This window comes from Chlorella variabilis (assembly GCF_000147415.1).
Source record: "Chlorella variabilis unplaced genomic scaffold CHLNCscaffold_7, whole genome shotgun sequence".
NCBI lineage: Eukaryota > Viridiplantae > Chlorophyta > Trebouxiophyceae > Chlorellales > Chlorellaceae > Chlorella > Chlorella variabilis.
The window spans coordinates 107,941-119,688 of NW_005435081.1; the positions used below are offsets into that span (position 1 = coordinate 107,941).

At 66.5% G+C, this 11,748-nt stretch overlaps 4 protein-coding genes across 4 annotated transcripts; 3 read left to right on the top strand and 1 right to left on the bottom strand.

Moving 5' to 3' along the window:
• Nucleotides 1-672: 672 nt before the first annotated feature.
• On the top strand, nucleotides 673-3,305 carry CHLNCDRAFT_144090 (expressed protein; the record flags this gene model as incomplete). The annotated part of the gene is made up of 8 exons (XM_005848536.1): nucleotides 673-818; nucleotides 959-1,155; nucleotides 1,364-1,453; nucleotides 1,637-1,705; nucleotides 1,859-1,956; nucleotides 2,099-2,192; nucleotides 2,303-2,581; nucleotides 2,704-3,305. 8 exons carry the CDS (start codon nucleotides 673-675, stop codon nucleotides 3,303-3,305), a joined length of 1,575 nt encoding a protein of 524 aa, XP_005848598.1.
• Nucleotides 3,306-3,905: 600 nt separating this feature from the next.
• Nucleotides 3,906-7,639, top strand: CHLNCDRAFT_144091 (expressed protein; the record flags this gene model as incomplete). Its single annotated transcript, XM_005848537.1, has 10 exons — nucleotides 3,906-4,081; nucleotides 4,350-4,579; nucleotides 4,700-4,859; nucleotides 5,003-5,199; nucleotides 5,433-5,522; nucleotides 5,703-5,771; nucleotides 5,886-5,983; nucleotides 6,184-6,277; nucleotides 6,595-6,879; nucleotides 7,041-7,639. The coding sequence occupies 10 exons, from the start codon at nucleotides 3,906-3,908 to the stop codon at nucleotides 7,637-7,639; spliced, it is 1,998 nt and encodes a 665-aa protein (XP_005848599.1).
• Nucleotides 7,640-7,964: 325 nt separating this feature from the next.
• Nucleotides 7,965-9,530, bottom strand: CHLNCDRAFT_144092 (hypothetical protein; the record flags this gene model as incomplete). The annotated part of the gene is made up of 4 exons (XM_005848749.1): nucleotides 7,965-8,106; nucleotides 8,301-8,643; nucleotides 8,917-9,384; nucleotides 9,467-9,530. The coding sequence occupies 4 exons, from the start codon at nucleotides 9,528-9,530 to the stop codon at nucleotides 7,965-7,967; spliced, it is 1,017 nt and encodes a 338-aa protein (XP_005848811.1).
• A 681-nt stretch (nucleotides 9,531-10,211) lies between these two features.
• On the top strand, nucleotides 10,212-10,713 carry CHLNCDRAFT_14348 (hypothetical protein; the record flags this gene model as incomplete). Its single annotated transcript, XM_005848538.1, has 2 exons — nucleotides 10,212-10,327; nucleotides 10,572-10,713. Coding segments are annotated over 2 exons (258 nt in total), but the record flags the coding sequence as incomplete, so codon positions are not given.
• Between the last annotated feature and the right edge of the window lie 1,035 nt (nucleotides 10,714-11,748).

An 11,748-nucleotide genomic window follows, 5' to 3' on the forward strand; every position in this document is an offset into this window, starting at 1 on the left:
CCGCGCTTCACTTTGTTTAGGGAGGGGCTGCTCACTGCTCATTGCTCATTGCTCATCGCACACTGCTCAACGCTCATTGCCCTATATCCCACCCAGCCGCAGGACTCTACTGCCGCCCGCGCCCCGCCCCATCTGGCCGCTTGCGCGCCCCATCCCCTCTCGATGGGGCCCGCCCACACCGGGGCCTCCCCCCTCCCGCCCACTGCTTTCTCAACGGCCCCGAGCCGGGGCTGCCCTCATTGCATACATAGTGCGCCTTTCCCTGCTTTTCTAGTGACCTAGCGTTCCGCACTGCCGTTTGGCCAGCCCATGCTCCCGTACCGTTGCGTTTCTCCCCAATGCGCCATGCCACTTTGCCAGTCATACACACGTTTCGATGCGTGCCCTGTCAGCTGCTTGCGTTGCATGTCGCCTTGCTCCACCCCTGTTTTATTGCTTTCTCTGCTTTCGCCCGGTTCCCGTCCCGTTTCGGCGGGGAGTCTATGTTGCAAGCTAGTTCTTGCTTTACCAGACTTTAAGCCCACACAAGCAAGTCATTGTGCAAGGCAAGAATTGTCCAGGACGGTGTGCGGGGCAGGGCCAAGGGCTGTGGCCCCTTCTAGGCTGGCCCTGCTGCGCTGCTGATGCCGCTGCAAGATCTGCCCCCGCTGCACTGCAGACGCACGCGTGGCAATGGAGTTTTACGTCAATCGAAGCACCTTCTGGGCCGACCTGCTCGCCACATTGCCCCTGTTTGCCCAGATCGGCGTTGCCATCAGCGGGAACGAGACCTCGGCCCTGCGCTTCATCTACATGCTCAGGCTGCTGCGGCTAGTCAGGTGGGGCCCACCTGCGTGCCGTGGGGCGGCCTCCATTGTGTGGCACCGGGGCTGGGAGGCATGGGCTGCTGCATCACACGCATGCGCATAGGGACACACATTGCGGGTGATCGGCAGCTCACACACCTGGCCATTTGCAGGGTGGCGCGCCTGCTGTCGGGCCTGTCGCGCAGCTCGGTGGGCGGGCCGCTGCAGTTTGTGGCGGCGGCGCTGACGACGCGCACCCTGCTGCTCATCCACGCCCTCTTCACCCTCTGCGTGCTGGTCAACCTGCTGGGCTCCATCTGGTGGTATGTGGCGGCACTGGAGGGGCTGGAGAACTCGTGGGCTGCCGCCAGTGAGTGTGGGCGGACCGAAGTAGAGAGTAGAAGGGGAAAGGGAGTTTAGGGGCATAGTAGAGGAGGCCGAGCGGCCAGCGAGCCGCATGATGCAGTTTGACGCGACGCTGCGTCAGCCAGCCGCTCCCCACAATGCCAGCGCTGAAGTGCTCCGTCAGTGCCAGCTGATCGGACTTGGCTGCCTTGCCCTGCCCCTCCCCGCCGCAGTCACCAAGGATTACGACCTGCTCACCGCCACCGACCCCCAGCGCTGGCTCGTCTCCTGCTACTTCGCCCTGACCACCATGGTCACGATCGGTGAGCGGCCGCCAGCCCAGCAGCCAGCACCACCAGCCGCCGTGCTGTTGCTGAGGGAGGAGCCCTCCCTCTTTGTTGTGGGAGGCATCCCCTCTCTGCTCAATCTTCCCTGTGGCCCTGTTGTTCCTATCCCAACCCCATCAATTCCTTGCTGCTCCCGTCCCTCCCCCTGCCTGCCTGCAGGCTATGGCGACATCACTCCTACGACCATCAAGGAGACCGGCGTGACGATCCTGTTTGAGGTGGTGGGAGGTGGGTGGCACAGGAGTGGGATCGTGTTTGGGCGGGTTGCCCTGCATGGCGCGATGGCATCCTCGCTGCCGCGTCGGCATGCTGCCCTGCACGCTGCCCCCAGCTGAGACCTGTCGCATGCCCTCTTGTGCCTTCTGTCCATGCCTCCCGCAGTCGGCTTCTTCGGCTACCTCCTGAATGTGGTCACCACCCTGATCGCCGCAACCGGCCCCGCCGCCAAGCGCGCCGAGGCGGTGCGGCAGAAGCTGGAGGTGCGGCTCGTACTCCATTTACATTTACTGAGAAGCACAGGCGTCTTGCATGCCTCTCACCACTCACATGCCTCATCTGTCACCAACTCTGGGTGTGCTCGCCTTCCCGCTGCGTTGATGGCGGTACCGTGCGCTCCTGCAGGACGTGGAGGATGCTATGGCCCACGTCCAGCTGTCCCACCAGCTTCAGCGCCACATCCGCCACTACTTCAACACCAGCTGGGGCCCGCCGCCAAGTGAGCTAGCCTTGCCGGGACCTCATTGCGGCTGGCTAGCTGGCACAGTCGTTGTTGCCCTGTGATTTGGTCAAACCAACACTGATCAATTGTCAGTCGCTCTCTTGCAGGCGTCAGGACGCACCAGGACCTGTTCCGGGAGCTGCCAATTAAGCTGCGTGATCGGCTGATGGCGCAACACGCCCGGCCCCGGCTGGAGGAGGTTGGCTTTTTTCCTCCTGGCATGCACCACAGGCAGATGAAGGCGTGCTGCGCCCTGGTGGGCTCTGCCGCGACGCCTGTGGTTCTTCTGGCAGGGCAGCCGCTGGCGGCGGGGTTACCTGAGGTAGAAGGCGCAGGCGACGGCGCCGCACCAGGTGGCACTCCTTTCCTCTTTCTGCTGAACGAAGGTGGGAATGCAGGCTATGCTGCCAGCAAGAGGGTTTAGGGTTGGGGCATGTGTGGGTTGTGCTGCAATTTCGCCACCGCTACTGAGCGGGCCGGAGAATAATGCTGCATGCTCTTGATGCAGGCCGCATGAGCATGGCAGCCCAGGCCGACGGCGCTGGCGGCATATTTGTGGCTCCTGCTGTGCTGGGGCTGGCGGAGCTGTTTGCGGCGGACCCCGCCATGCAGCCCGCCGTGGCCGACGGCAGCCTGCCCAGCTGGCACCAGGCGGGCGCTGTGGCGCTGACCACCTGCAACCTGGTTCGCCTGGACTGCAGCCAGCTGTACCTGCTGCTGCGCAGCCAGCAGCCCGCCCTGCTGCTGCACCTTGCTGGCAAGGTGCTGGGCTGGCTGGAGGGCGGTGCCCGCGGCACGCCTGGCACCAGCTTCAAGCAGGCACCAGCACCGGGGCCGCAGCAAGATGGGCAGCAGCATGAGGGCGGCGCGGCTCGTGAGCTGCTGCGCCAGCTGGTGGCAGCGCTGACGGCACAGGTGCAGGCGGAGGCCAAACCAGCGGACAGCGGCAAGAGCCTGCTGCACCTGGGCCGGCGATCGCAGCACCTCAGCAGCGCCACCTCCAAAGAGAGCGGCATGCAGCTGGATACGGATGATGGGGAGCTTGTCGGCGTGGATGAGGGGCCGCTGCTGCAGGCCAACCCCGTGGGCCTGGTGTGGCACCGTGAGTGACGTGGAGAAATCATTTTAGTCATTATCGTTATAACCGGCCCACTGATCGCTTGCTGTCGGAAAAGGTTCTGGCAGCCAAGGTTGCAGCCACATCTTGCTTTGGGGCGCCACCGTTTCTCATTGCAGCCTGGCCAGCGGCCTCCCTGGAGTGGGTGACACTTGCAAATGGTGGAGCACAGCTGTGGTGCCTGCGCCTAACTGGCCACCTTCAACAGCCCCAGCGGCAGACCTGGTGGTGCGGCGGACGGGCGGGCACCGGGAGGGCGGCACACGCAGGGGACCCCAGCAGTGATGCCGCCTGCACCGCATGGATCGGATGCGACCGCCACGCCCTCTCCCACCCAGTCCTTGCAGCCAATTTGCTCGGTCAGTACTGCTCGCAAATGCAACGCCACGTCGGCGACTTGTCCCCCTACATGCATGCGTCATTTGGCACATTCCCTTCTCACGTGATGCCTCGTGAAAGCGAGCGCAGCCCCGCCAGGCCCCTGGGGTGTGCTCCGTTCACCGGACTGCTCGTCCCCGACTCATTGCAGCATCGCAGGGCGCCTGCTCCCCCTTCCACCATCTGAATTGGTTGCTACGACACACCAGGCCGCGATGGGAGTGAGGACGGGGGTGGAAGTCCCTGCCGAGACGCTGCCCACCGTGCCCTCCCGCACCTGGCCCTGCAACTTTCGTGACTTCATGCGGCTGAGGGCGGCAGCCCAGAGCCCGCACCGCTCGGCTTGCTGCCTGCCAATGCTGAGCCCCGTGAGCCTGCCAGCCAGCATCTGGTGCGCTGCCGCCGGCCGCCTGCTGGCCCCTTCCTGTTGTCGTTCAGGCTTGCTCTGCATGGCAGCCCTGTCTTTTGCTGCATGCTGCTGCTGCTGCAAAGCATGGCCCTCTGGCAGTGCACTGACGCCATCAAATGGGCTTTGGAGTGCCCCCTGCCGACTTCATCTGCCCCCCAATGCCCCACCCTGCTCTGCACTGTGCACCCTCCTTCTCCTCCCTGCCTCCCCATCCCTTGTCCTTCCCTCCCTCCTTCCCTGCACCTAGCAGGTTTGGCATCACCAACTGCCTCGATCTGACATACACCGCCTTTGTGGTCGCCTTCTCGCTGGCATTCAACACCACCCAAGGCTTCGAGGCGGGGTGGCTAGGCATCACCGACATCATCGGCAGCATCATCTACATGGCTGATTTATTTATGGGATTCCACATGGGAGTGGTGGCAAGCTGGGAGGGCCGCGCGGTCATTGTGCAAGGCGAGTGGCAGGGGTGCTGGGGGCGTTTTGTATTTAGCAACGGCAGGGTGATTGAGACCGTGGCAAAGGCAGGATGGGTGGCGATGCCCGCCCTGGATGCCCATCGATGCTGCCACTGCACGGCCTGCCGCCGCTGCACCGCAGACGCGCGCGTGGCAATGGAGTTTTACACCAAGCACGGCACCTTTTGGGCGGACCTGGTCGCCACGTTGCCCCTGTTTGCCCAAATCGGCATTGCCGCAGCCGGAAACGACACCTCGGCCGTGCGCATCATTTACATGCTCAGGCTGCTGCGGTTGATCAGGTGGGTGGGCGCGCGCAGCGGGCATGGTGGCTGGTTGCGCCAGCGGCGCTTGCCGGCAAAGGGCGCTGCTCTGTGCCCCTCCCTCCCTCACAGGTATACAGCGCCCCTGTCCCCACCAACCCCTGCCTCCTGCTCGTTCGCAGGGTGGCGCGCCTGCTGTCGGGCCTGTCGCGCAGCTCGGTGGGCGGGCCGCTGCAGTTTGTGGCGGCGGCGCTGACGACGCGCACCCTGCTGCTCATCCACGCCCTCTTCACCCTCTGCGTGCTGGTCAACCTGCTGGGCTGCATTTGGTGGAACGTGGCGGAGACTGAGGGGCTGGAGAACTCGTGGGCTGCCGCCAGTGAGTGTGGGGCATGCCACATGCATCTTCCAGTGCGGGACTTGCCAAGCTGGGGACATGTGGTATGATGCTGGTGGTATGATGGAGGCAGGGCTCCGAGGCCAGCTGGCAAGGGGAGCAGGGGAGGCCCAGCAGCCGGAGCGCTGTGCAACACAGCGGGGCTGGCTGCCCCACCCAAGTGGAGTAACTGTCACCCCAGGCTTGCTGCCTTGCCCTGCCCCTCCCCGCCGCAGTCACCAAGGATTACGACTTGCTCACCGCCACCGACGCCCAGCGCTGGCTCGTCTCCTGCTACTTCGCCCTGACCACCATGGTCACGATAGGTGAGCGGCCGCCAGCTCAGCCGCCAGCAGGCCGGCAGCGGGGCCAGCACATCAGCACGTCCTGCAGGCGCCCCTTGCCTGGTGCCTGCTATGTTGTGGTGCTTTTGGTGCTTCTCACCCCCTCTTCTCACCCCGTCTTCTCACCCCTCTCCTTCCCGCCGCTGCCTTCCCTGCCTTCAGGCTACGGCGACATCACTCCGGTCACAATCAGGGAGACCGGCGTCACCATCTTCTTTGAGGTGGTGGGAGGTGGGTGGCAGGCAGGGGAACTTTTGGGCAGGCTAAGGGGGCATGTCTAGAGCGTGGGTGGGCAGTGCTGGATGGCGGCGTGCGCCCCACACCTGCTGCCCCTGCCTCCCGCAGTCGCCTTCTTCGGCTACCTCCTGAATGTGGTCACCACCCTGATCACCTCAACCGGCCCCGCCGCCAAGCGCGCCGAGGCGGTGCGGCAGAAGCTGGAGGTGCGGCCTAGCAGGGCAGGGGCAGAGTGGGGCGGGGCGCTGGCCTGCCGCGCCCCTTGCTGTGCAGCGGGAGCCTAGCGGGTTCGATTTCCTTTGAGAAGCTGAGGCGTTGGTCTGGCTCTCATCATGGTGCCAAGACGACTCGCTGCTTGCCCTCCTGGCTGGGTGGCGGTACGCTGCGGTACCATGCGCTCCTGCAGGATGTGGAGGATGCCATGGCCCACGCGAAGCTGTCCCGCCAGCTTCAGCGCCACATCCGCCACTACTTTACCACCAGCTGGGGCCCGCCGCCAAGTGAGAACCTGCTGCCACCATATCTTTCAGCAGCATGTGTGTGTGTGTGTTGCTTGTGTGGGCTTACAGTCTGGGATCAGCAAGAACAAGCTTGCAGCACAGACTTTTTGTCAGTGTGTGTGTGTGTGTCACTGCGGTGCGGGGTGGAGGGCTTGGCTAGGTCATGCTGAGCCATGAGACACGCCCAGTGAGCCTGCGTGTGCCTGTGGAGCGTCATGCGCTGACCGGGGGAAGCTGGGGCTGGGCCGCAGCCACCCACTCCCATGCATCCCGTAGCCTAGTAACGGCCTTGAAAACTGTCTCTTGGCGGCCCGCAGGCTTCAGGACACGCCAGGAGCTGTTCCGTGAGCTGCCCGATGACCTGCGCGACCGAATGATGGCACAGAATGCCCGGCCTCTGCTGGAGGAGGTCGGCTTCTTTCCACCCGGCATGCACCACAAGCAGATGAGGGAGGGCTGCGCCCTGGTGGGCTCTGCCGCCTCCCCCACGGTGCTCCTTACGGGGCAGCCGCTGGCGGCGGCGTCACCTGAGGTGGAGGGCGCAGGCGACGGCGCCGCAGCTGCAGCTGCTGGCGCTCCTTGCCTCTTCCTCCTCATTGAAGGTAGGCTGTAGGATGTTATGGCAGCAAGAGGCCGGCATGTGTGGTTCAGCAGCGCATGCACATTTCTATGTGAGCGGGCCAGCCAGCGAAGTTGGATGTTGTGGGTTTCTTGTGCATGCGGTGCACTCAGTCAGACCATGCATGTATGCCCCTCCGTGCAGGCCGCATGAGCATGGCAGCCCAGGCCGACGGAACTGGCGGCATATTTGTGGCTCCTGCTGTGCTGGGGCTGGCGGAGCTGTTTGCGGCAGACCCCGCCATGCAGCCCGCCGTGGCCGACGGCAGCCTGCCCAGCTGGCACCAGGCGGGCGCTGTGGCGCTGACCACCTGCAACCTGGTTCGCCTGGACTGCAGCCAGCTGTACCCGCTGCTGCGCAGCCAGCAGCCCGCCCTGCTGCTGCACCTTGCTGGCAAGGTGCTGGGCTGGCTGGAGGGCGGTGCCCGCGGCACGCCTGGCACCAGCTTCAAGCAGGCACCAGCACCGGGGCCGCAGCAAGATGGGCAGCAGCATGAGGGCGGCGCGGCTCGTGAGCTGCTGCGCCAGCTGGTGGCAGCGCTGACGGCACAGGTGCAGGCGGAGGCCAAGCCGGCGGGCAGCGGCAAGAGCCTGCAGCACCACGGCGGTGTGTCGCACCTCAGCACCATTGCTTCCCAGCAAAGCAGCATGCAGCTGGATGGCAGGGATGGGGAGCTGGCAGGGTTTGGCGAGGGGCCCCTGCTGCAGGCCAACCCTGTGGGCCTGGTGTGGCACAGCGAGTGAGGTGTGGAGCTGGCATGTGATGCGATGTAGGCACGCTTTGCGTTCTTGTGTCGCTGCACCAGTGCAACTTAAGACTGCAATTTCGATGACTCAATGAATGTTTCTGCTGCTTCACATCGGGAATGCACCACCGCTGGTATCCGTGTGCTGTGGGTGGGCAGGTGGATTTACATGTCTCCGGCAACAAGGGCTCTTCAGCTGGCAGAGTGCAATTCAGGCCTGGTCGTTCCACGTGTGGGGGCGGAAGGGGGCTGGTGACAGGCTGACAGACAGGTGCTTGCCCCCAGGAGGCCCTGCTGGCGCCAACTCATCAGAATGACATCAATCAGAAGTAGACGTCGATGCACTCGTCGCCCTCAAGCTCCAGGCTGGCAGGCGTCTGCCCCGGCCCCAGCTGGTCGCCGTCAAACAGAAAGCGCAGGGCGGCATCCGCGCTCGAGATGTGGCCCGCCTCCGCTGCCCAGCTCCTGCACACAGCAGCGGGTCGGGGCAGGCAGGAATGTCGGCAGGGCTGTGGGCTGGGCTGGCAGCTGCGGCTGCACCGGTGGCAGGCCAGGACAACCACAGCGGTGCCTGCATGAGCAGGCAGCCACGCGAGAGGCCGGCGCAACGCATCCCTCCTGCCGCAGCTGCCTGCGGCGCCGGTGCAGCGGCGGCGCACCTGTAGGCTGCAAAGAGCTTGCTGAAGGGGTCCTCCCTCCTCATGCGCATCACCTTCTCCCCCGCATGCGCGCTGCGCAGCTTGAGCGAGATCCTGCCCTCATCCGCAGCTGCCGCCGCCTGCGGCAGCGGCGACCCTCCCGCCACCCCAGGCGATCCCTCCCCCTCCTCGCTGCCTGCCGCCGCCCCCGAGCCTGGGCTGCCCTCCTCGCTGCCGTCGCCAGTGAGGTCCAGATCGCAGCGCCGCGAGCACCGCGGCTGCTGCGCCTGCTGCTGCCGCTGCCTGGCAGCGGCGGCTGCAGCGCCTGCTGCTGCGGCTCCTCTTAAAACGACTGGGCTGGGGTCTGAAGAGGGGCAGGCAGGGTGGGCAGGGCGGGCAGAGCATCAGGCATTTGATCGAGTGCTTTGCAGTGCAGGCGCCCCCCGTCAGCTGCATGCCTCACATGGCAAAACCAGTGCATTGGCCAGACCGAATGTAACAGGCGGCACAGCGCTGCATGCAATCCGTCCGGACGAACTGCCGGTGCTTGCTGCTGAGCAGCCTTGCCGGGTCTGAAGCCGGGCTAGCCAGCCAGCCAGCCAGCAATGCAGCAGCGGCGGATGCAGCGGCAGCCCACCTGGCGCCTCGCTGTCCTCATCCTCCGATAGTTCCTCCTCCTGTGCCGCCTTCAGGCGCTGCTGGATGGCCTGCGCCTGCTGCAGCAGCGCTGCGCTGCGCGGGTCCAGCGCCGCGGCCGCGCCGCCGCTGCCCTGGCGCCAGGCTGGCGCCCGCGAGGCGCCTGCCGCTGCCGCTGCTGCCGTTGCAGCTGCCGCCGCTGCGGTGGCCGCCGCCAGGCTGGAGGCGGTGCTGCGCCCGGCGGCGCCTCCTCGTGCCGCCTCGCGGAGCAGCTGCCTGTCGCTATCATCGTCACTGTCCAGCACTAGCACCTCGGCATCGCCCTCGCCGCCTTGGCCGATGCCACCGCGTGCTCCCCTGCGGCCGCGCCGGCCACCGTTGCCATATCCCAGCTGCCTCAGCTTGAGCCGCTTCTTCTGGGGCAGCAGGTCTGCCTCCTCCGAGTCGGACCGGGCACGGCGCCGGTCGTCTGCACGAGCAGGAGGCCGGCAGTGGGTTGGGTCGGCGGCAGGTGGCGGTCGGGTGGGTGGCGGGGGCGGCTGCCGGCCTACCGCTGCTGTCTGAGAAGTGATCCGGCTCGGGTTCGTCACCGCCATAGCCCCACAAGTCGTCCATTGCGTTGTGGGAGAAGCGGGGAGAGGAAGGGAGCACAGGAGGCGATGATCGCTGTCCCGGCAAGGACAGGAGGTTTCTGAGCCGTTGTTGCTAATCCGCACTGCCAATTCATAGCGTGGCGGCCAGCGGGGGAGGCTGGAATCAAACGTGCCAGCTAGACCGCTTTCCACAGGCCCCTTGCAGCTCCGCTCCCTTAGCCCGGCCCCTGGGATTGCCCTGACCCTTGGGACACTCGCTGGTGCGGTCTCCCTGGCCTTAGCTGCCCTCCACTCCCCTGAGTCAGCGGGTGGCCCAAGGCAGCTCTCCCGCCGGGTTCTGAGATCGCCAGCGGGCTCCCAGATCGATGGCACAGCCAGAGGCGCTGCGGCTGCTGCGGGGGCTGCAGTCAGAGGCCCAGAACAAGGTGTGAGCCGCCCCCGCCCGCGTTCGCCAGCTGCAGCGCCTGTGGGGAGCAGCCGGGGCACCAGAGCTGGCGCACCGCATACGATCTCGCGCCTGGACCTGACCTCCTGCGCCCGCTGCCTCAAGTGGCGGCTGCCTCGTGGAGCTCTCCACTCCCCGCCCCGTATTTGTGGCGGCCAACAGCGAATCTGGGACCCGCAGCGGGGGCTGCAGGCCAGCCCGCCCCGCCGCCAACTCCCACCGCCCACCCGCCGCCGCCGCCCGCTGCCACCGCAGGTGTGCGTCGACTGCGAGATGAAGAACCCGCAGTGGGCATCGGTCTCCTACGGCATCTTCATGTGCCTGGAGTGCAGCGGCAAGCACCGCGGCCTGGGCGTGCATATCAGCTTTGTCAGGTGCGGCAGCCGGCCAGCTGCCGCGCCGCGGCAGCCGCTGCGCCGCTGCCGGTACACACCGAAGCGCCTGCCAGCCGCAGGGCCCGGCTGCAGCCGCGCCCGGCGTTCAGCTGGGTGCTGCAGGCACGCGGCCAGCTCAGCTCCCCATGTGCTGTCCGATTGCCCTGCTTCCACCCCCCTACCCTCCACTCCGCTCTACTCCACTCCGCTCCACCCCACTCCACTCCACTCCACTCCACTGCAGGTCTGTCACCATGGATGCCTGGAACCCCGACCAGCTGCGCCGCATGCAGCTGGGCGGCAACGACAAGCTGAACAAGTTTCTGGAGCAGTACGGCGTGGCCAAGGCCGTGGAGATACGGGAGAAGTACAACAGCAAGGCGGCGGGTGAGGCCGCGCTGCGCAGGGCACCAGGGTCGTGTTTGGTTGCGCACCGGTGCCCTGGTGCTGGTGCCGGATGAGCAGCCGTGTGCCAGCAGGGGCGGCCAGCATGCGGCGCCTGTGCCAGCAGGGTGCCGGATCGAGCACGGCTGCCACCGTGCTGCTCACCGTGCTGCCGCCCTGCCTGCCACTTCCTGACTTGTGCCTGAGCAGAGTACTTCCGTGAGAAGCTGCGTGCCGAGGTGGATGGCCGCCCCTACGCCCCCCCGGCCCCCACCTCCGACAATCGCATGATGCCGCGCAACAAGAGCTTCGCGGCCAGCCCTCACCAGTCGGAGTGGGACGACTGGGGCGGCGGCAGCACCGGCGCAGCCGGCGGCGGCGGCGGCGGCGGCGGCCACGGCGGCCAAGCAGCGCAGCGGCAACGAGTACACGCTCAGCCAGCTCAACGCGTCCGCCAACGACAAGGACAACTTCTTCAACCGCAAGCTGGTGGAGAATGCCAGCCGGCCAGAGGGCCTGCCCCCCAGCCAGGGTGAGCGAGGCTGCCCGGCGGGGCGCCATGCGGCGCAAGCAGCCCTGCGCCGCTCTGCTGCTGGTGCCCCGCTGGGCGTGCCGCACCCGGCTTGCGTGGATCTGGCATCAGCCTGCCGCCTCCGGCTGCGCTGGCCCGGCCGTGGCTGACCCGCACCGCCGCTGCCGCCGCTGCCGCCGCCGCCGTGCAGGCGGCAAGTATGTGGGCTTTGGCTCCACCCCCGCGCCGCGCCCCTCTGGCGGCTCCGGCGTGGCCGCCCCCATCAACGTGGAGGAGGTCAGCCAGGTGGGTGGGCTGCCTGGGTGTGGTGCGTGGGCTGCCGTAACGGTGGCAGGCACCAGGTGCTTCAACTGCTTCCTCGCTGATTTTTCGCCGCATCAGGCGTGCTGGGGAGTCACCTGTCGCAAGCTGCGGCGCTCATCAGCCCTGCCACCCCTCCCCTGTCCCTCCCTCCCCACCCACCACCACCACCACCCTGCACCCTGCCCCTCCCCCCGGCCCCAGC